This window comes from Pseudorasbora parva, chromosome 9 (genome assembly GCF_024679245.1).
Source record: "Pseudorasbora parva isolate DD20220531a chromosome 9, ASM2467924v1, whole genome shotgun sequence".
Taxonomy (NCBI): Eukaryota; Metazoa; Chordata; class Actinopteri; order Cypriniformes; family Gobionidae; genus Pseudorasbora; species Pseudorasbora parva.
Window position 1 is genome coordinate 39667854 of NC_090180.1, and position 25517 is coordinate 39693370.

The 25517-nt window shown below is 38.5% G+C and overlaps 2 protein-coding genes across 7 annotated transcripts in view; both read right to left on the reverse strand.

The window, feature by feature from the left end:
• kirrel1b (kirre like nephrin family adhesion molecule 1b) overlaps positions 1-12735 on the reverse strand; it is a 73161-nt gene extending 60426 nt beyond the window's left edge. For 3 of the 4 annotated variants that reach the window (XM_067452608.1, XM_067452606.1, XM_067452607.1), the window contains exon 1: positions 12416-12735. In XM_067452608.1, coding sequence (XP_067308709.1) covers positions 12416-12473 — 58 coding nt within the window. In that variant the 5' untranslated portion in view covers positions 12474-12735. The remainder of the gene's footprint in view (positions 1-12415) is intronic. The other variant, XM_067452605.1, reaches the window with a different exon arrangement.
• A 3330-nt stretch (positions 12736-16065) lies between these two features.
• The window catches only part of cadm3 (cell adhesion molecule 3), an 80626-nt gene continuing 71174 nt past the window's right edge, over positions 16066-25517 (reverse strand). For all 3 annotated transcript variants that reach the window (XM_067452609.1, XM_067452611.1, XM_067452610.1), the window contains 2 exons: positions 25185-25310; positions 16066-17562 (listed from right to left, as the gene is read on the reverse strand). In XM_067452609.1, the coding sequence (XP_067308710.1) occupies positions 17444-17562; positions 25185-25310 (245 nt within the window). In that variant the 3' untranslated portion in view covers positions 16066-17443. The remainder of the gene's footprint in view (positions 17563-25184; positions 25311-25517) is intronic.

The following is a 25517-nucleotide window of genomic DNA, read 5'->3' on the forward strand; positions in this document are numbered from 1 at the left end:
AAGAGCAGCATATAGTACACTAAAAATAACACCATGAACCTATTGAGTACCACAGCCCTAAGAGCAGCATATAGTACACTAAAAATAACACCATGAACCTATTGAGTACCGCAGCCCTGAGAGCAGCATATAGTACACTAAAAATAACACTGAACCTATTGAGTACCGCAGCCCTGAGAGCAGCATATAGTACACTAAAAATAACACCATGAACATATTGAGTACCACAGCCCTAAGAGCAGCATATAGTACACTAAAAATAACACCATGAACATATTGAGTACCACAGCCCTAAGAGCAGCATATAGTACACTAAAAATAACACCATGAACCTATTGAGTACCACAGCCCTAAGAGCAGCATATAGTACACTAAAAATAACACCATGAACATATTGAGTACCACAGCCCTAAGAGCAGCATATAGTACACTAAAAATAACACCATGAACCTATTGAGTACCACAGCCCTGAGAGCAGCATATAGTACACTAAAAATAACACTATGAACCTATTGAGTACCACAGCCCTAAGAGCAGCATATAGTACACTAAAAATAACACCATGAACCTATTGAGTACCGCAGCCCTAAGAGCAGCATACGTTATGGTACACTAAAAATAACACCATGAACCTATTGAGTACCACAGCCCTGAGAGCAGCATATAGTACACTAAAAATAACACCATGAAGCTATTGAGTACCGCAGCCCTGAGAGCAGCATATAGTACACTAAAAATAACACCATGAACCTATTGAGTACTGCAGCCCTGAGAGCAGCATACACGTTATAGTACACTAAAAATAACACCATGAACCTATTGAGTACCACAGCCCTAAGAGCAGCATATAGTACACTAAAAATAACACCATGAACATATTGAGTACCACAGCCCTAAGAGCAGCATATAGTACACTAAAAATAACACCATGAACCTAGAGTACCACAGCCCTAAGAGCAGCATACGTTATAGTACACTAAAAATAACACCATGAACCTATTGAGTACCACAGCCCTAAGAGCAGCATATAGTACACTAAAAATAACACCATGAACCTATTGAGTACCACAGCCCTAAGAGCAGCATATAGTACACTAAAAATAACACCATGAACCTATTGAGTACCGCAGCCCTGAGAGCAGCATATAGTACACTAAAAATAACACTGAACCTATTGAGTACCGCAGCCCTGAGAGCAGCATATAGTACACTAAAAATAACACCATGAACATATTGAGTACCACAGCCCTAAGAGCAGCATATAGTACACTAAAAATAACACCATGAACATATTGAGTACCACAGCCCTAAGAGCAGCATATAGTACACTAAAAATAACACCATGAACCTATTGAGTACCACAGCCCTAAGAGCAGCATATAGTACACTAAAAATAACACCATGAACATATTGAGTACCACAGCCCTAAGAGCAGCATATAGTACACTAAAAATAACACCATGAACCTATTGAGTACCACAGCCCTGAGAGCAGCATATAGTACACTAAAAATAACACTATGAACCTATTGAGTACCACAGCCCTAAGAGCAGCATATAGTACACTAAAAATAACACCATGAACATATTGAGTACCACAGCCCTAAGAGCAGCATATAGTACACTAAAAATAACACCATGAACCTATTGAGTACCACAGCCCTAAGAGCAGCATATAGTACACTAAAAATAACACCATGAACATATTGAGTACCACAGCCCTAAGAGCAGCATATAGTACACTAAAAATAACACCATGAACCTATTGAGTACCACAGCCCTGAGAGCAGCATATAGTACACTAAAAATAACACTATGAACCTATTGAGTACCACAGCCCTGAGAGCAGCATATAGTACACTAAAAATAACACTATGAACCTATTGAGTACCACAGCCCTGAGAGCAGCATATAGTACACTAAAAATAACACTATGAACCTATTGAGTACCACAGCCCTGAGAGCAGCATATAGTACACTAAAAATAACACTGAACCTATTGAGTACCACAGCCCTGAGAGCAGCATATAGTACACTAAAAATAACACTGAACCTATTGAGTACCGCAGCCCTGAGAGCAGCATATAGTACACTAAAAATAACACCATGAACCTATTGAGTACCGCAGCCCTGAGAGCAGCATATAGTACACTAAAAATAACACCATGAACCTATTGAGTACCGCAGCCCTGAGAGCAGCATATAGTACACTAAAAATAACACCATGAACCTATTGAGTACCACAGCCCTGAGAGCAGCATATAGTACACTAAAAATAACACTATGAACCTATTGAGTACCGCAGCCCTGAGAGCAGCATACGTTATAGTACACTAAAAATAACACCATGAACATATTGAGTACCACAGCCCTAAGAGCAGCATATAGTACACTAAAAATAACACTGAACCTATTGAGTACCACAGCCCTGGGAGCAGCATATAGTACACTAAAAATAACACCATGAACCTATTGAGTACCGCAGCCCTGAGAGCAGCATATAGTACACTAAAAATAACACCATGAACCTATTGAGTACCACAGCCCTAAGAGCAGCATATAGTACACTAAAAATAACACTATGAACCTATTGAGTACCGCAGCCCTAAGAGCAGCATATAGTGCACTAAAAATAACACCATGAACCTATTGAGTACCACAGCCCTAAGAGCAGCATATAGTGCACTAAAAATAACACCATGAACCTATTGAGTACTGCAGCCCTGAGAGCAGCATATAGTGCACTAAAAATAACACCATGCACACATTGAGTACCACAGCCCTAAGAGCAGCATATAGTACACTAAAAATAACACCATGAACCTATTGAGTACCGCAGCCCTAAGAGCAGCATATAGTACACTAAAAATAACACTATGAACCTATTGAGTACCACAGCCCTGAGAGCAGCATATAGTACACTAAAAATAACACCATGAACCTATTGAGTACCGCAGCCCTGAGAGCAGCATATAGTACACTAAAAATAACAATAAACCTATTGAGTACCGCAGCCCTGAGAGCAGCATACGTTATGGTACACTAAAAATAACACCATGAACCTATTGAGTACCACAGCCCTAAGAGCAGCATATAGTACACTAAAAATAACACTATGAACCTATTGAGTACCACAGCCCTGAAAGCAGCATATAGTACACTAAAAATAACACCATGAACCTATTGAGTACCGCAGCCCTGAGAGCAGCATATAGTACACTAAAAATAACACTATGAACCTATTGAGTACCGCAGCCCTGAGAGCAGCATATAGTACACTAAAAATAACACCATGAACCTATTGAGTACCACAGCCCTAAGAGCAGCATATAGTACACTAAAAATAACACTATGAACCTATTGAGTACCACAGCCCTGGGAGCAGCATATAGTACACTAAAAATAACACCATGAACCTATTGAGTACCGCAGCCCTGAGAGCAGCATATAGTACACTAAAAATAACACCATGAACCTATTGAGTACCACAGCCCTAAGAGCAGCATATAGTACACTAAAAATAACACTATGAACCTATTGAGTACCGCAGCCCTGAGAGCAGCATACGTTATGGTACACTAAAAATAACACCATGAACCTATTGAGTACCACAGCCCTAAGAGCAGCATATAGTACACTAAAAATAACACCATGAACCTATTGAGTACCACAGCCTTAAGAGCAGCATATAGTACACTAAAAATAACACCATGAACCTAGAGTACCACAGCCCTAAGAGCAGCATACGTTATAGTACACTAAAAATAACACCATGAACCTATTGAGTACCACAGCCCTAAGAGCAGCATATAGTACACTAAAAATAACACCATGAACCTATTGAGTACCACAGCCCTAAGAGCAGCATATAGTACACTAAAAATAACACCATGAACCTATTGAGTACCGCAGCCCTGAGAGCAGCATATAGTACACTAAAAATAACACTGAACCTATTGAGTACCGCAGCCCTGAGAGCAGCATATAGTACACTAAAAATAACACCATGAACATATTGAGTACCACAGCCCTAAGAGCAGCATATAGTACACTAAAAATAACACCATGAACATATTGAGTACCACAGCCCTAAGAGCAGCATATAGTACACTAAAAATAACACCATGAACCTATTGAGTACCACAGCCCTAAGAGCAGCATATAGTACACTAAAAATAACACCATGAACATATTGAGTACCACAGCCCTAAGAGCAGCATATAGTACACTAAAAATAACACCATGAACCTATTGAGTACCACAGCCCTGAGAGCAGCATATAGTACACTAAAAATAACACTATGAACCTATTGAGTACCACAGCCCTAAGAGCAGCATATAGTACACTAAAAATAACACCATGAACATATTGAGTACCACAGCCCTAAGAGCAGCATATAGTACACTAAAAATAACACCATGAACCTATTGAGTACCACAGCCCTAAGAGCAGCATATAGTACACTAAAAATAACACCATGAACATATTGAGTACCACAGCCCTAAGAGCAGCATATAGTACACTAAAAATAACACCATGAACCTATTGAGTACCACAGCCCTGAGAGCAGCATATAGTACACTAAAAATAACACTATGAACCTATTGAGTACCACAGCCCTGAGAGCAGCATATAGTACACTAAAAATAACACTATGAACCTATTGAGTACCACAGCCCTGAGAGCAGCATATAGTACACTAAAAATAACACTATGAACCTATTGAGTACCACAGCCCTGAGAGCAGCATATAGTACACTAAAAATAACACTGAACCTATTGAGTACCACAGCCCTGAGAGCAGCATATAGTACACTAAAAATAACACCATGAACCTATTGAGTACCGCAGCCCTGAGAGCAGCATATAGTACACTAAAAATAACACCATGAACCTATTGAGTACCGCAGCCCTGAGAGCAGCATATAGTACACTAAAAATAACACCATGAACCTATTGAGTACCACAGCCCTGAGAGCAGCATATAGTACACTAAAAATAACACTATGAACCTATTGAGTACCGCAGCCCTGAGAGCAGCATACGTTATAGTACACTAAAAATAACACCATGAACATATTGAGTACCACAGCCCTAAGAGCAGCATATAGTACACTAAAAATAACACTGAACCTATTGAGTACCACAGCCCTGGGAGCAGCATATAGTACACTAAAAATAACACCATGAACCTATTGAGTACCGCAGCCCTGAGAGCAGCATATAGTACACTAAAAATAACACCATGAACCTATTGAGTACCACAGCCCTAAGAGCAGCATATAGTACACTAAAAATAACACTATGAACCTATTGAGTACCGCAGCCCTAAGAGCAGCATATAGTGCACTAAAAATAACACCATGAACCTATTGAGTACCACAGCCCTAAGAGCAGCATATAGTGCACTAAAAATAACACCATGAACCTATTGAGTACTGCAGCCCTGAGAGCAGCATATAGTGCACTAAAAATAACACCATGCACACATTGAGTACCACAGCCCTAAGAGCAGCATATAGTACACTAAAAATAACACCATGAACCTATTGAGTACCGCAGCCCTAAGAGCAGCATATAGTACACTAAAAATAACACTATGAACCTATTGAGTACCACAGCCCTGAGAGCAGCATATAGTACACTAAAAATAACACCATGAACCTATTGAGTACCGCAGCCCTGAGAGCAGCATATAGTACACTAAAAATAACAATAAACCTATTGAGTACCGCAGCCCTGAGAGCAGCATACGTTATGGTACACTAAAAATAACACCATGAACCTATTGAGTACCACAGCCCTAAGAGCAGCATATAGTACACTAAAAATAACACTATGAACCTATTGAGTACCACAGCCCTGAAAGCAGCATATAGTACACTAAAAATAACACCATGAACCTATTGAGTACCGCAGCCCTGAGAGCAGCATATAGTACACTAAAAATAACACTATGAACCTATTGAGTACCGCAGCCCTGAGAGCAGCATATAGTACACTAAAAATAACACCATGAACCTATTGAGTACCACAGCCCTAAGAGCAGCATATAGTACACTAAAAATAACACTATGAACCTATTGAGTACCACAGCCCTGGGAGCAGCATATAGTACACTAAAAATAACACCATGAACCTATTGAGTACCGCAGCCCTGAGAGCAGCATATAGTACACTAAAAATAACACCATGAACCTATTGAGTACCACAGCCCTAAGAGCAGCATATAGTACACTAAAAATAACACTATGAACCTATTGAGTACCGCAGCCCTGAGAGCAGCATACGTTATGGTACACTAAAAATAACACCATGAACCTATTGAGTACCACAGCCCTAAGAGCAGCATATAGTACACTAAAAATAACACCATGAACCTATTGAGTACCACAGCCTTAAGAGCAGCATATAGTACACTAAAAATAACACCATGAACCTATTGAGTACCACAGCCCTAAGAGCAGCATATAGTACACTAAAAATAACACTATGAACCTATTGAGTACCGCAGCCCTGAGAGCAGCATATAGTGCACTAAAAATAACACCATGAACCTATTGAGTACCGCAGCCCTGAGAGCAGCATACGTTATAGTACACTAAAAATAACACCATGAACCTATTGAGTACCGCAGCCCTAAGAGCAGCATATAGTACACTAAAAATAACACTATGAACCTATTGAGTACCGCAGCCCTAAGAGCAGCATATAGTACACTAAAAATAACACCATGAACCTATTGAGTACCACAGCCCTAAGAGCAGCATATAGTACACTAAAAATAACACCATGAACATATTGAGTACCACAGCCCTAAGAGCAGCATATAGTACACTAAAAATAACACCATGAACCTATTGAGTACCACAGCCCTGAGAGCAGCATATAGTACACTAAAAATAACACCATGAACCTATTGAGTACCACAGCCCTGAGAGCAGCATATAGTACACTAAAAATAACACCATGAACCTATTGAGTACCGCAGCCCTGAGAGCAGCATATAGTACACTAAAAATAACAATAAACCTATTGAGTACCGCAGCCCTGAGAGCAGCATACGTTATGGTACACTAAAAATAACACCATGAACCTATTGAGTACCACAGCCCTAAGAGCAGCATATAGTACACTAAAAATAACACCATGAACCTATTGAGTACCGCAGCCCTGAGAGCAGCATATAGTACACTAAAAATAACACCATGAACCTATTGAGTACCGCAGCCCTGAGAGCAGCATATAGTACACTAAAAATAACACTATGAACCTATTGAGTACCGCAGCCCTGAGAGCAGCATATAGTACACTAAAAATAACACTATGAACCTATTGAGTACCGCAGCCCTGAGAGCAGCATATAGTGCACTAAATGCGTCACAGCGCGACGCGAAAAAAGATCGCGTCTGGTCTAACGTTACATAGATAGAGCGTCTGGCGCGAGTGATTTAAGTCAATGGAAAGGCGCGTTGACGCGCGTCTGGAGGTCCTACGGCGCGTTTCGCACGGCGCGATGGACGCGATTCTCCCTCATTTGCGTTTGTGCATTGTCTGAAGGCCGAAAAATCTGAACTTTGTCGTCAATTCGCGCGACGCGTTAACCAACCAGGAGCCTGCTTGCTGGTATAGATGCGATATTTAAGTTAATTAAGTTATTTCTGTTTATATACAAAAATATATTATATAAAAATATATATATATATATCGTAAATTCACTTACCTGACAAGCGCAATCTTCCATCAACGGTCTATCAACGACATCTGTAGAATTCCCTCCAATTTTTGAAAAAAAAAAAAAAACACTTGATCCTGCCTCTGCTTCAATTTCATTGGTTGAATCTTTAAACCAATCATGTTCCTTTCAGCCCTCAGAACATGTTTGAGTAAGTAAAACTCCCATCTGCCTTTTTTTCATAGTTTGGCTGGTCCTGCGACTTATAGTCAGGTGCGACTTATATATCAAATTTAATTCATACTGACTGAAAAGAATAAACATATAGCCGCGAGAATGCGCTCTATGCTGCTCCTGTAGCCTAATATTTACTTATAGACAACAACTTAGAAAGACTGAACACAAACAAAATGCCCCCATAAAGAAAATCTTATTCTGCAAAACACAAACAGCATGTTGTAAAATATGCAGCGGAGAACGAGTCTCACAGCGTTCGTCTCGCGCGGCAGAGCCTCTCCCGGCAGAGAGTTCAACCGTCTGTGGACTCGTTTCCTTCAGCTCTGGCCATCTTGCTTACAGTCCGCAAGTAGATTTCTTTTTCTTCTTCATCACAGTTAAAGTAACCTCTGCTTTTCGCCAGTCCCTTACAAGTTTCTCACTCACTTCAAACTTTCTTTCTTCTGCTCGGGTTATGCAGTGAAGCGGGCAGGAGCGAGTGCACGCGAGCAGGTGCTCGCATGCGCGCGCGGGTGCTCGCGTGCTCGCATGCGCGCGGCTCTGCGACTTATAGTCCAGTGCGACTTATATATGTTTGTTTCCGCGTCATGACGCATTTTTTGACTGATGCGACTTATACTCCGGAGCGACTTATAGTCCGGAAAATACGGTATAAACAGTCCCTCAAACTCATTTTGCACACAGAATAACCAAGACTCTTAACTTATAGGGCCCTATCTTGCACCCAGCGCAATTGACTTTGTACACCGACGCATGTGTCATTCCTATTTTGCACCCGCGCAAAGCACGCTTTTCCCTCCACAGAAGCATGTCGCTAAACTAGTGAATGAACTTGCGCTCCCTGGGCGGTTCAGTGCAAAAAAGGAGGCGTGTTCCGGCGCAAACAATCCCTGGTGCTATTTTGCTGTTCCATTAAACAATTGCGCCACTGACCAGAAAAAACCTAGTCTAAAGTCAGTGGCGCGTTGCATGTTGTTCATTATGCTATTTTAAGGGCGCATGCTTGACCATAATGTACTACTTCTTTCACTGCATGATGGAGTTGAGTGACAGAAATCTGTCAGCTCTAATTGTGATAATCAAATGTGACTCTGGACCACGTTTTTCAACTGAGATTTATACTTCATCAGAAAGCTGAATAAATAAGCTTTCCATTGATGTATGGACAATATTTGACGAGATACAACTAAAGGAAAATCTGGAATCTGAAGAAGCAAAAAAAAAAAAAAAATCTAAATACCTTTACCTTTAAAGCTGTCTTAATTAAGTCATTAGCAATTCATATTAATACTAATATTTTTTTTAATATATATTACCTAAATATCTTCATGGAACATAATATTTGCTTAATATCCTAATGATTTTTGGCATGGGGACTTTACCTGAATGCACACAGACTCATGGGGACTCGTGGTTGTTAAAAAAATGTAAAAATGCAGCAAGTTTTGTGTTATGGGTAAGTTCAGAGGTAGGGTTAGTGTAAGGAGATAGAATATAGTTTGTACAGTATAAAACCATTACATCTATGGAGAGTCTCCACAAAGTAAACCAGGTGTGTGTGTGTGTGTGTGTGGGCTGGTAATCCCTACGTTATGGGGACAAAATGTCCCCACAAAGATGGCAATATCCGAAATCCTTGCCTTGTGGGGACATTTTTAGGTCCCCATGAGGAAAACATCTTATAAATCACACAGAAGGAGTTTTTTGATAAAGTAAAAATGCAGAATGTTTCCTGTGATGGGTAGGTTTAGGGTTAGGGGCAGTGTAGGGGGATAGAAAATACAGTTTGTACAGTATGAAATCCATTACGCCTATGGAAAGTCCTCATAAAACATGGAAACACTAAGTGTGTGTGTGTGTGTGTGTGTGTGGGTGGGTGTGGGTGTGTGTGTGTGTGTGTGTGTGTGTGTGTGTGTGTGTGTGTGTGTGTGTGTGTGTGTGTGTGTGTGTGTGTGTGTGTGTGTGTGTGTGTGTGTGTGTGTGTGTGTGTGTGTGTGTGTGTTTCAGGCAAGCCCTACGTTATGGGGACATTATTTAATCCCCATGAGAAAAACTGCTTTTAAATCATACAAAAAATGTAGTGATAATTATAGGTTTAGGGGATATAATATACAGTTTGAGCAGGATAAAAATCATTATATCTATGAAAAGTTCCCATAAAACGCGACAACCCAGCATGATCATTTCTATGGAATTTATAGCGCTCAATTCCACGGGACAGTGTATGTAAAAATGGATTCACGAGCGAATTGTTTCTACAAATTGATTCTTGTTTCTTGAATGTTTTGACATTAAGGCAAACTGAAAAGAACATCAAAACCAACAAATAATGCCAAAGATCTAAAAAGGTCAGCATTTTTCTTCTGCACAGTGCGGTCACATGATCACGGTATCATGGTACGCTTACACAAGGGCTCTTGAGATCACACAAGGAATGTTAAACGATAATACTGCAGACTAATTAAAAAATAACATCATTTGCCTCTTCTGTCCTCCCTCCATCTTTTCTTTCCCTCCCTTTGCATTCCTATCCCTTGACAGATTGAGTTGGGCCTGTCTCCTTATCTCTCCATCACGCTATCCCTCCATCACAACATGTCTGTGTCACTTGGTGCTCTCACTCGAAATCAATCCATCACTTTCTCTCTCTCTTTATCTTCTCCGAATCCCTCCATCAGAGAAAGTTGCTGACACTTCCTGCAAACAGGTCTCACCTCCCTCAATCTCTTTCTTTCATCACCTCTCTGTCTCTCTCTATACCACCATCTTCACATAAAAATCTGCTAACAAGTATGAGATCTGAGAGAACACACTCTCTGATCTTCACCTACACACATACAGATATTTGCAGACACGCCGGTTGAAAGGAGAAGCACAGAATGTCTGTGTTATTATCTCTAATGTTCTGTTGAGGTTGAATTTGCCGTCTTTACATTTGGAGCTCATGGGACCCAAATGATCTGTGTTCCCTTTAAATTATACATCTTCTTCTATTGTTCTGATAAAAAGACAATAGAAGGCCAACGCTGATCCGAATTGATGCCTTCATCAACTGCGATAAATAATGAAATACATAGAAAGTACAGTTACTCACACAAAGACAACAGTATAACAAATGTCACTCAAAAAAATTCTATACAATTTTAGGTATAACAAAATACATTTTAAATAAATAATAATACATAGTGGTTTAATAAAATTAAAAATAATAATAATAATTTGTTAGCATCAACTTTATTAATTAATCTGAACAAACATTGAATTTTTTTTCTGATTTTAAAGTGACGCAGTTACATGTTATTATACTTACTATAGTAATAACAGTAAATTATGCATAATTACAGCCCCCCCCCAAAAAAAAACCTAACCGTAACTCTATAAGTACATGTAGATAATTAATATTAGGCTACTCTGTATTTTATTTGAGTTAGTACAATGTAACTACATCACCTTAAAATAAAGTGTAACCGAATGTATTAATGTTACCTAATTCCAACATTTACTAATAAAATATTAAAATCAAAAGTTGTATCTGGTAATTTTATTTAATGGGCCTCAGCTAAATTGAAAAGTTGTATTTATTACCCAATAATGCATTAATTACTGGGGCATTACTGTAAAGTCTTCCCTATAACTAATCAATTTATATTAATTTATTATTAACTGTTAAACTGTTTTAAATCAAATCCAATCAAAAGTGTTCATAGAGGGAATTCTGGGAATGCCCCTTTCTCCATACACTAAAATGCAATTCCTTAAAGCAATCAATGTTTTAATATAACATATAATAAATATAATTTCAACAGTTGTATAATATATATATATATATATATATATATATATATATATATATATATATATATATATATATATATATATATATATGAATCCATGCATTATTGGCGGCAAAGCGATGGCCACCTTTCATTCACATTGACTTTACTTCCCAGTCACTGCTACACTTTACACTACAGTCACGTTCGTCCGCGGACCTCATCTATAGCCACTGAAATTCACGCACACGCCGTGGATTCTTCCCAGTCAAATATCGCCGTCACCGGTGGTGCGTCCCACGGTTTTCTACTGCACAGTCACGCGCACGCGAGCAAGACGGGAGGCACGAGACCCCGAACTACATAGCGCGAGCTGCACGGCAGCGGATCAGGGGTATACATACATAGCATATAAAAAATATAGAACAGCCATAAAAAATATAGAAGGAGTCTATAAAATTGAGATTTCTATAGAAACACAATTTTACTAGTTCAAAATTATAACCATTTTACATGCACATAAGGTCACCAGTTGGTGATGCGGTTTAAAATCCACTATTTAAAAACCTTGACACGAGACCATACAATAAAGCGCTATTTAACCTATAGCGTTACCATAGTAACAAAGTTAAAACACCTTCAGCTGCGCGCGAGCGTGTGACAGAGCTATACAGACACACAGGATTGAATTGAGTCATTTGGTCCCTTGTGAAGGCAGCTCGTGTCTTACCTCTGTGAACACTGATGGCCAAAGTTAAAATCCAGAGGCAAGTCATGCTGAAGCCCATCCGCGCCTCTGTCACTCAGGAAATACTCAATCAATTCATCTTCTTCACACTGGACTCTGAAATCCCGCGAAGCGCTGCTGACAATGTCATTCGCGTGCAGACGGTCTGCGTTCATTCAGCGCGCGTTTCTTTTCTCCTCAGCAGAAGCGGGTGAGATGTGGCGACGAGCGCGCTGGAAAATCTCTTTCTTTCAGCAAATCTCAGTTTTTGATTGTTGAGGGGAGACGCAGCGCTCTGAGATCACCGGAGGACTCGCTCGGTACTGCTCTCTCTCTCTCTCTCTCTCTCTCTCTCTCTCTCTCTCTCTCTCTCTCTCTCTCTCTCTCTCTCTCTCTCTCTCTCACTGCGTTTGTCGTCCTTACACTCAGCTCAATGTCATAGCTCGGCAGATCATATACAACCATAAGGACATCAAATGTCATATTTTCACCTTTTAAAATCTGCCAGCTGATCAATCAGACGACCAATTAAGGAGCAGTTAGACCCAGGAGATGAGACTGAAGACGTTCTTATTTCCTATAGGCTATAGTAAGATATTGGGGGACCGGGGCTAGTTGTCACAGGGGCAAGTTGTCACATGGGCTACAGTCGTCCAATTGCAAAAGTATTTGATTTCTATATAGCAAGTAGATTTCAAACACATGGTCTACAACTTTCACAGATTCAGATAGCCTACCCTTTTTTAAAATCCAAATTAATCTTCAAATAAAAATTAATAATTTCATATGTTATGCTTTGGGGTAAACAAAGGGGGAAAAAAGAAAATTAAACCACCATATTATGAAAGTAGATTTTTACTAAAAAGGTGAATTGTGTGTTCTCAACACAAATAGGATATATTTTTTTGTATTTATTGTTGTACTATTAGTTTTTATTTTAAATGCAGTTTGTGTGTGTTTTTAAATTTAAAATATGTATAATATTTCAGGAATCAAATTGTCAAGAAACAGCAGGTTGCCTTGTGAAGACATAAACCTGTCAACATGCCTATATATAACAGAGAAAATGTTGTAGTTTTTTTAGAGCCAAGATTTTTAAATGTATGCCAATTATATGTTGATACACAATGGGCTATTGAAGTATAATGAGGTACGACCCAATGATAATCTGCTGTCCCCACAATTGGTGGTGCATTAAGGTATCATTTTTGCATGTATTCCGAAACTATATAGAAACCCTTACAACAGTACATTTTTCATTTTCATGTACGTAATATTAAATATACCAATAACATTATCATTAACATTATCATCTACATCGTTCTTAAGTGTTAAAATAATAATAACCACTGAAAATATAGGTTAACCCAAATGTATATTTATTTTGAAGTTAACAAGGGATCTCTTTTGTAACAAAAAGCAAATGTCTAAACAGACCATCAAACAAAGGGAACCCACAATGATGATGATCTCAGAGTTTAGTCCCATTCAGATGACATCATCGGCCATAATACAAATCAACATACATGACAGAATACCTCCACATGATATGAATATTTATTCAAAAGGAAGACTTATCATTCAAAAAAAAAAAAAAAAAGCAAAAAGAATAATCTAACAGAATGTACTCTAATAATACTTTTAGTGCTTCCAGCATCTGTTTGGTGGGCCAGTGTGAAAATCTTCCACGCACATAAACACAGACACGCGGAGTAAATGTGTGCCGGTGTCTGTGTTCACTTGAGTGTGTAGACCGTTCAAGGCAACACTAATCACATGAAATCATTAAATAAATGGCAGATTATCAAACAACACAAAAAGTCATGGAAACTACATGTTCATCTACATCTTCCAGTCTAAGACATTTAGACGTCATAAAAATGATTTAAAAAAATGGAACATAAAATTACAAACAACAGTATGCACATCTACAGCAGAATCAAAGTAAACATAATTTAAAATAAGCAATGAGCTGATTGATCACTAACTGGAAGTTCTACTGCTTGTACAGGACAGAGAGAAAGAGAAAGAGAGAGAAAGATGTGAGGGGGACGAAATGCATTGTCGCCATCTTGCGGCGGTCGATTGTAACTGCTTATCTCAGAAACTCTGCGGTCGTTAATGAGGGATGTGAGGGAGTATGAAGATAATGGACGGGTTTTAGTTGTAATTGGTCAGTCGCTACTTAGTTGTAAACTACATATGGGTTAAACGAATGACCTGTCATCCCACGCGAACAAAAACATGCATAAACTTTGAAACTTTCGTATATGCAGCAATGATTTAATGCAAGATGCCCTGTTCATCGATGGGGTCAAATTACATTGTATAACTGAAACATGCACTTTCAGCTCCATTAAAACGATCTGTAATGTTGGAAGTATATGAAACAAGCATGTTTTTCCGAGGCGGACAGTAGTGAAGTAATTTTACTTTCCATGTAATTTAAAATTTTCATGTATGTATTTATCAGTGTTCTTCTTTGGAAACCATTTACTTCACTACATTCCAGAGCATTACATAATACTGTACTTTTAACTGCACTATGTTTCATATTGCATATAATTTAATACTTAATTACATTAAAATGTAGTATACTTACTTTTAAATTGTACTTGAGTAAAAATAAGAAAGTACTATATTTTAATGTAATGAAGTATTAAAGGTAAAAAAAACAACAACTCTTATTTATGTACTGTAATGCAGTAAAAAGTATGACATTATAAATTATGCTTTGGAATGTAGTGGGTAATGTACCCCCCCCCCAAAAAAAACCCCCAAACAAACCCAAAAACATGATAAAATATACACTTGAAAAATGTACATTACATAATTTAGTAGAAAGTACAAATATTTCACTATTGTCCACATCTGATGTTTTTTTTCTAGCACATAACCATACCTGCCTCTTGGTCCCAGTTTCTCAAATTTAGAGAAAAACAAATCAACTATTTGGCATGCTTAGTACAAGATATGTTGGAAAGAGTCCAGGGGAATGGAACTGAAAAAATGCCCAACTCTAAAGTTCCTCTATGCAAATGGTTACTGAAAACAGACATAGGCCTAACTGACAGAAATGACAACTGGCCACTTTCTGTAATCAAAACTGTTCCCAGGTCAGGGGAAAAAAACAGCTGGATACATAGCAAAGCATAATTCGTTCACAAATTTAAGCACGATAAATTTAAAAGTAAAGTGTGTAATTTCTGCGCCACAGAACTGAATCAGACTGCACGCCATTGGTTGATGCTCAAACAAACAGAGCAATGTTTTGAAAGTGCCACAGGAAATCAACCTATGGATGGCTTACTTGCAGTCTATTCACATTAAGATGGGATAGGACAAAGGATTTAACATGCAAAAAATTACACACATCACCTTCAATTAGCCAGTTTTAATTAAACATTAATACTTTTTCCTAATTACATAGAATTGCCTCCGTTTCTTTCATGATACAACTGACTAAACCCCCAAACTCCCTCCAAAAGTCACCGATATCATGTGGTTGACAATGATGGAATAAGTCTAGAAATAATTTAGCTGTAAAAGGAAGGGAATACAAAGGTCAAAACAGACAAAAAAGGTAGGAAGAAAGTGGGAATATGATCATTCAGAGAGAGAGAGAGAGAGAGAGAGAGAGAGAGAGAGAGAGAGAGAGAGAGAGAGAGAGAGAGAGAGAGAGAGAGAGAGAGAGAGAGAGAGAGAGAGAGAGAGAGAGAGAGAGAGAGCAGTAGTTTGTATTACCCTGCTTTTTCTGAAGAACAGAGGAGATTCATTCCTGAAGGTGGCATGAGTGAGCTAATCACTGGGCCTGATACAATGACACATCAGTGCACAAATCAATGTAATGCATTTAGATTGAGGACCTCATAATAATAATAATAATAATAATAATAATAATAATAATAATAATAATAATAATAATAATAATCTTCCCAGGTTCATGAAATGACACTAGACTGTTGCACCAACAGTAAACACCAGAAACCAAAAACTCGAATAGAACATAACTCATACAAATATTACTGAAGTTTTCATAACACCATGTTTTTTTTCTCTATAGTCCAGAATCAGATTTTTTTTAATCAACTCTGCATTTCCACGCATGTAAGAAAACCAGGCAGGCTCAGAGAGTATATACTGCAATATCAGACAGTGAGGTTAGAGAGAGAGAGAGTGAGACAGAGGGAGGGAGATAATGAGCGCGAGAGAGCAATGGAGGATATATTTACAGCACACTGAGTAAAAATGATGCTATATAATCATATATATATATATATATATATATATATATATATATATATATATATATATATATATATATATGTATTTATAAATTTATATCAGGGGTCCCACACAATGATTGCAGGGGCTGCTGTTTTTGCCTGGTTCTTCTGCCTGTGTGTGTGTGTGTGCATAATGTAGCGTAACACTGATGTATATGAGTGTGTGTGTGTGGGTGTGTGTGTGTGTGTGTGTGTCAGTGATATTGCAGGGTTGCATGGTTTAAAACAATTTTATCTTCAATTTAAGACCTTTTTGTTTGATGTGTGTTTGCATGCGTGCCTGTTATGAGTCTGTGTCTTTCGACGGTTTTGGGAGCAGACCGTGTGTCCTGAAAGTTCATGCATGCACATGTCACTGTGCAACATATCTGGACCGTTTGAAAGGAATGATGGGAGATGAGGGAAGTGTGGTCACTGTCATATTGCCTTTGTGTATCTCTTTTTATAGTTTACGTCTCATTATGAGTGTTTGCTCATGTGTCATTATGGTAATGAAGAAAGAGAGTGTGTGTGTATGTGTGTTTGAGTGTGAAAATGAGCCCACACGCCAGTGCATAACTCTCACTTTCCTGTCCTGTGTGTCGAAGCTGATTTGAGGTCCTTCAGTTCCAACAGGTCAACACTTTTTGTTTTGTTTGTTTTTTTTCCCCTCACTTATTTCCTCTCTCTTCTGCCATCGCCATTTTTCCCATCAGGCTGAGTGAACTGAAGCGTGTGAAGGAAGAGGGTACGGAGGGATGGATCTCTAGATGAAGTACTCTTTCTTGTCATCCACCCCAGAGTGGCCCCCCTCAGCGTTAATGATGGCCGTGTCTGCATCAGGAGCATCATCAGAACCTTTCGCCTCATGAGTCAGGTACGTTCCTAAGAGAGACAGAAATCACAACTGTAACCATTTTTATTTGTTTTTGTTAAATATGGGCACACTCCATAGGCGCAATGGTTTTTATACCATACAAACCGTATTTTATAACCCCTTACACTGCCCCTGCCCCTAAACCTACCCATCACAGGAAACATTCTGCATTTTTACTTTCTCAAAAAAAACACCCGGTATGATTTATAAGCATTTTGAAATATGGAAACATGGCCAATGTCCTCATATTTCATAAATATGAGTCCTCATATTTCACAAACACATGCCCCCCCCCCCCCCCCACACACACACACACACACACATTATATATTTTTGGTGTCAGTTTTTGTATAAATAATAAATAATAATTAAATACTGTTATTCATCAAGGATGCATTAAATTGATCAAAATTTAACGGCAGTAAAGATATTTGCATTTGTAAAATATATCTCTCAGCCTGACATTTCACCCTCTTATTTCTGCATGTTCACGTCTGTTTTAGTTATCTGCATATAGATTCCCAAAATCTACCTATGCAAGGACTCGATCATGTACACTATATTACCAAAAGTATTGGGACTCCCCTCCAAAACATTGAATTCAGGTGTTCCCCTCACTTCCATGGCCACAGGTGTATAACATCAAGCACCTAGGCATGCAGACGCTTCTACAAACATTTGTGAAAGAGCTCAGTGAATTCAAGAGTGGTACTGTGATACGTTTCCATCTGTCCATTCCATTCATGAAATTTCCGCACTACTACATATTCCACGGTCAACTGTTAGTGGTATTATAACAAAGTAGAAGGAACTGGGAACAACAGCAACTCAGCCATGAAGTGATAGGCCACATAAAATCACAGAACAGGGTCAACGCATGCTGAGGCGCACAGTGCGCATAAGTCACCAACAGTCAATAGCTGCAGACCTCCAAACTTCATGTGGCGTTCAGATTAGCTCAAGAACAGTGTGTAGAGAGCTTCATGGATTATGTTTCCATGGCTGAGCAGCTGCATCCAAGCCTTACATCACCAAGTGCAATGCAAAGTGTCGGAAGCAGTGGTGTAAAGCACGCCGCCACTGGACTCTAGGGCAGAGGAGATGTCTGCTCTGGAGTGACGAATCACGCTTCTCTGTCTCCCAATCCGATGGAAGAGTCTGGGTTTGTAGTTGCCAGGATAACGGTACTTGCCTGACTGCATTGTGCCAAGTGAAATTTTGGTTGAGGGGGATTATGGTGTGGGGTTGTTTTTCAGGGGTTGGGCTTGGCCCCTTAGTTCCAGTGAAAGGAACTCTTAATAATTCAGCATACCAAGACATTTTGGAGAATTTCATGTTCCCAACTTTGTGGGAAGAGTTTGGAGATAGGCCTTTCCTGTTCCAACATGACTGCGCACCAGTGCAAAGCAAGGTCCATAAAGACATGGATGAGTGAGTTTGGTGTGGAGGAACTTGACTGGTCTGCACAGAGTCCTGAACTTAACCCGATAGAACACATTTGGGAGGATTTAGAGCAGAGACTGTGAGCCAGGCCTTCTCGTCCAACATTAGTGCCTGATCTTACAAATGCACTGTAATTAGGTCAAAAATTCCCATAAACACACTCCTAAACCTTGTGGAAATCCTTCCCAGAAGAGTTCAAGCTTTTATAGTTGCAAAGGGTTGCCCAACCTCTACGGATAAGAATGGGATGTTATTAAAGCTCATGTGCATGTAAAGGCAGGCGTCCCAAAACTTTTTGCAACATAGTGTATGTTAAGGCGGGCATACACGGTGTGATTTTTGCTGTCGTACGAACTCGCAGACGATTTTTTTTTCTCAGGAGAAATCCCATGGACATCGTGGATGCTCGTATGGTCATGGCTCGCAGCGTCTGAGAGGAATAACGAGACGAGCCGATCACGTTGAGAGCACCTCCTGACCTTATGATAATTTTTAAGCATGTTTAAAAAATTCGGGGAGTCGGCCCGATTTTCACCAGCATGTGGCTGTTCCCTATTGCCAAATCATGCACAAGCATGTGATATAGGCTTGATCTATGAGTAGGCTATATAGCTCAGTGGCTGCAAACGTACAGCGTAAACGTACACACACACACACACACACACACACACACACACACACACACACACACACACACACACACACACACACACCCTCTCTTTCTCTCTCATGCAGGCGGCACATCATCTCTCTCCCTCTGGTTGTCTTGTTTGAAAGGATGTTCTCACCTTTTTAACAAATCATTTGCACACATATTTTTTCTTTATTTTTTGTATCTGAAGCTATCAGCAACATTGAAAGCTCTGGTCTCTGTCTTTAACGAGAAAGCTTGTGTGATCGCGGCCGGCTCGCGGTGCAAACAGTCGTGCTGTGCACCAGCTGATTTGATGCTATGATCAAATAAAATGACTCGTAGCTTCTGCAATATCTCACGACCTCCCGAGTGTCCGAATTCGCACAGTGTACGCCCACCTTTAGTGGTACTGAAACCAGCCCAGATAGGAATTCACAAGTTCACACTTAAATATAATTAAGCAGAGTAAAGCTTATGCATATTTGCCGTGCTGTCTGGGTGGAGGGCTCTGAGCTCGGACTTTTGGCCCAAACCCAGAGCACTCCCCTCGGCTGATATAGAATAGTTAGGACTAGAAGAAAGGAGATGGGGTGCTTGAGGGATGCTGATAAACTGTCAATGAACAGTCTGCTCTTATCTCATTCATTGAGTTGATTAACTGAATGTGCTCCTCTCGTGTTAATTACGTTAATTATCTGAACGTGCTCCTCCCGAACTTTAATAAAACATCATATCCGCTTCCAAGACATTTGGACACATTTGTAGACGACTTGATTTTCTCTTTGTCTTACATTCTATAGGCCAGATTTAATAAACAGGGCAAATTAGCGTGAGAGTGCAATTCCAAAAAAAGCACATAACAGACATAACTTCCTGACTCTTTCCATGAGTCAATGCATTCTTGAGTGAAAGGAGGGACTGAGAAAATTGTTGTGGTGGCACAGAGAAATAGGTATATATATATATATATATATATATATATATATATATATATATATATATATATATATATATATATATATATATATATATATATATATATGGTTTAATCACTTAAGACATAACCGAATGTAATTACACTAATATCTCACCATAGTGTACATATTATCTTTAAATGCACAGCTGCATTTAACCCTAATTCAGCATTTTTTCCCTGGCTCTTGCTGTTGTCTCAGATGTATAGTTTCTTACAGCTTTTCTAGATATATACAATGTAAATCTTAGACAGATACAGAGGAAACGCTGCAGCACAGCTGTGATGATCTGTTTACAGTGTCCTTCTGTGCACAAACAGTCACACAGTCTGTCAGTCTTTGGCTGTTGCTTCTTGCACTTTGTAAAATAGCTGTTTTTAAAAAGACATAAGATGGGGCCGAATTTTTCTTTCTCTTTTGAAATAAAAGAAACCAACGTACTATGCAGACATCAAACTATTTCCCTAGTCCACCTAAAGCACTAAAAATAGAGTCACGGTTTTGATGTCAGTGATACCAGAACTAGAGTAAAGTTCTGGTATCAGTAGAAAAAGCAAGGGTTCACCCAAAAATGAAAATTATGTATTTAATTCCTCTCCCTCATGTTGTCCCAAACCCATAAGACACCATCGTTCATCTTCGGAACACAAAGTAAGATATTTTTGATGAAATCCAAGAGCTCTATTTTTACTCCCTTTCTGGGCCTCGGAAGTGTTCATTAAATTGCTGTCTATGGAGGGGCCTGACAGCTGATTTCATCAAAAATATTTTAATTTGTGTTCCAAAGATGAACCCTGGTGTTACGGGTTTGGAATGACATGAGGGTGAGTAATTAATGACAGATTTTTCAATTTTGAGTGAACAATCTCTTTAAGTTCACAATACCAGTGACACAAATCAATAAAGCAAATAAATCCCGTTCATTTCAATGGAGAGCTGGCAATTTCCGGAGACAGGATGTAGAGCGCCATGAACAGGTTGAGATACGTTTAAGTTCATCCAGATGAAGAGTGACTTTCTAAAGTGACAACCAATAGGAGTGAAGTCAACGTGACTGTAAAAAAAACACATTCTAAAACGTGACCGTAAAACACATTCAGCTTTGCTGTTTCAATGAAAATCTTGAAAGTCTTGTTTTTTTATTTTTATTTTTATTTTTAGGCTGGGAACAAGAATAAACATAAAACTTAATTTTTTTGTCAACAATGTAATATTTTAACATGCAGGAGTTTTATTCCTGTGAATGTAATTGCTGTGTTTGTTTATTACAATTGTAACGTCATGTTAGCATTGAGGCTATTTACATGGCAAACACAATTAATTTCAATGACTTTACTGCACAAATTACATTTACTCGCATTACTGTAATTGAGTAGTTTTTCTGTGTACTTCTACTTTTTTAAGTAGTTTAAAAAATCTGTAATTTTACTTTTACTTAAGTACATTTTGATTGAAGTATTGTACTTCGCTACATTTTAAACCACATCTGTTACTGAGTAGAAATAAATCATTAATGCAAAGAGGGGAGAAAAAAAATGCGATCCAGAAACGACTATATTGAATAGAGGGCGCGGGACACGGGAGAGAACAAGCGCGCAAATATCAGATGGAGACGAACAAGACAGACGTCAGTGACGCAGACCCAGGTGAAAGCAAAACGGCATCGTGAGCCCCTGGCTAGTATGGCAATACTTTGGATATAGAAAAAAATAACGTGGTGTTGTCCTGGAGGATATTTGCACAAAAAAGGATATTTGCACAAAATGTGGATGCAAATGAAGAAACACATAGAACATGTTCGGGCACACATCCCTCTGTGCAGATAAAGGTATGTTTATAACTTTGATTGATTTCTGTGACGCAGAGGGAATCCCGGAATCCAGTCACGAACATTAACTTCACATTATAACGGAGAATTCACATAATGCACACAAACTGATGGATGAACGAATAACTCGATAGTAGAGCTGTAGGCCTAGAATAAATCAAATCGCGACATGGTCTGTGAAGATTAAAGCACAAAACATTGCTATATGAATATATGATCTGCTTGATCTGTCTCTGAATGAGCTGCTCTCTGTCTACAGGACTCTATTATTCTTAAACATTAACGAATTAATGATAAAAATAAGTTGTTAATCTTATTCATAATCATTTATTGAATTTAGTTTATGCATGTTTTATTGATATTTTAATAAACAAAACTGGTTTTAAGATATAATAAAGCATTTGTTCAGCCAAATAAAAAAAAGACCATTCATCTTCATTCATTTAACATCATTTTAACTAGTGATAATAACCATTATTTAATAGTATGTACAATAATTGTTTAATTGATGTTTTGTGAGATAGTTGTCATATCGTGAAAACTCATTCTATCACAACCATACAGGGGAGAGTTAAAAAAAAGGTAACTAAGTAACTTTTACTCTGAGTACATTTTAAATTAGCTACTTTTAACTTTTACTTGAGTACATTTTTAGACCATTAATTTTATTTGTACTTAAGTAAAATTTCATTGAAGTAAAAGTATTACTTGAGTAGAATATTTTGTTACTCTTTCCACATCTGACCAATTGATTAAGTAATATGTAATTGTTGTTATGGGGTTTGAATTAATTTTGAATTAGTTAATAGTCATGTGCCCCAACAAGTAAAGTCATAATATAATGATACCTTTATAAATCATTAGCTAATGATTAATTAAAGCAGACAACTGGAAGTTGAAATGCATGGCTTTGACCCCTTGTGGTAATTAACACATTAATTTACATTATTAGTTAAAATAATATGTTATTAAGGAATTAATACATTACGACACATTTAACTAATAACAATTTAATAATTACTTAATCTATTAATCATGTGGAATCTTCATTAGTTGCTGATGCAGTAATCATTAATAAATGGGTTAGTTCACCATTAGTAATACATTAACTCATGATTATTTGTGCATTAATTAAGATGAATTAATGCATATTAGTGCACATGTATTGTAAAGTGTTATCGCAATAATTTATGCCGAGTTCAACCCCATGATTTTCAAACTCGTCAGATCACTGTTCTTTTCAGACTGCATGACTATCTGGGGCAGCATTCAGTCACTGCTGTCTGTGTTCACACTGCACGATGGATCGGCGACAGGGGGTTTTCATACTGCATGACTTTGCAATGGGAAGAATCGCAGACAACTCTCTCCAGTGCACAAACTATGTTTCACAACCAAACACACGTGAGATGTGACAAGTAAACAACGCAAGATCACGTGTGCGTCAGACCGTAGTTCTCGCCAGGATAAATACGGAAAAAAAGACAAAAGATTATGGAGGAGAAAAATGGTTGCGGAGACACAGGGAGCAAGGATTATGTTAGAGTTTGAGGTAAATAAATAGTTTTTCAATGTGCTGCTGTTGGTGGTCAAGCAAATGTTTGTGCTTTGTTTCTGTTTGACATAATTGTAAATGTATATATTAAAATACTATATTCTGGTCTATAACTCCTCCCCAAACTTCCCGCTGCCTTGTATCTTGCTCACTCATTGGTTTTGATCATTCACTGACATTGTCACTCACGTGCACGAGCACCGATTTACCTATGATTCAGGGCATTTGTCTGCTATTTCACAAAACCTGTCGGTGAGTCAAAATCGGGCCTAAACGGGCAGTGTGAACTCTCCATTGGATGTACCCTAAGTAACTTTTTTTGCAGAAAAATCAAGATTTAAATGATAACAAGTTTGTGGCAAGCAGAACGAGGCTTATGCTGAGTTCACACTTCCCGATTCATCTACAGTCACACAGAGCCAAAGCACAACCAAAACAATGTTCTTCCACAAAATGTGTACAGAATTCTTCCAAAATAATGGTCATAATCTCTTGGATATGAACATTTTTTTAAATTGCTGTTAAATTCTTCATACAGCGGATTACCAGTAAAATTGATAAAAATTTGGGACCAAAATGATTCAGACACTTTGACCTGACCATGTTTTTTCTTTAATTGCTAATGAGACCTTTTATACCACAGACTGAACAAAATTAAGCATTGCTTAGTAATTGGTTCAAAATCGAATTGTGTATTTAAATTTGACAGCTGATTGGTTGATTGTAATCCATTAGATATCTTTATATCAAAGTTATCTGACATTATCAAGATGAATTTGCTCTGTTTATAACTATGAGCTATTGTCATATTTTATTTCCGTTTTCTATATTTCTATTTTTTTCTTTGTAGCACCGTTGCAGAGAGACATGTGATTCATTTACAAGTAAAATATCCCAGTCAACATTGTGTTCTTGGGTCAAGTGTCTAGATGCTTAAATTCAAGACAAAATCTATAAAAAAATCATTTAAAAAAAGGTGCTGATGGGGCAGGACGCTGCCGGGCCCTCTGTCCACAGTTCCTGAAGGTTATAATCCTTTCAGACACTCTTCAGACGTGTGTGTGTGTGTGTGTGTGTGTGTGAGTGTGTGTGTGTGTGTGTGTGATCTCTTTGTGTCTGATTAGATCTGTGGATGTGTGTGAAAGAGAGCGAGGGATTTCTTTGTCTGATTAGGGTGGTGTGTGAGTGTGCAGTACCTTTGTGTCTGATGAGGTATCTGCCGAGGACGATGAGAAGACAAAGCATGATGAAGACAATGACTGCAACCACTCCACCAATCACAGCATGGTCTACTCCTGAAGAGGTGGACATCGCTGTGGGGTCTGAGAAACGAATAGAGACAGGTAGATAGTCAAAACCGTGCAGAGAGGACGATCAGAATAAGGACAAATGTCTTAACAATACAGACCAGGCGAAATCAGAGAAGAGTTTGTGAGAGACTCAGAAGACTGAATAACGTACAATACCTTGTCTTTACAGACACAGCAGAGGTCATGCATGTACAGTGATGTTGGGAATCTTAACAATCT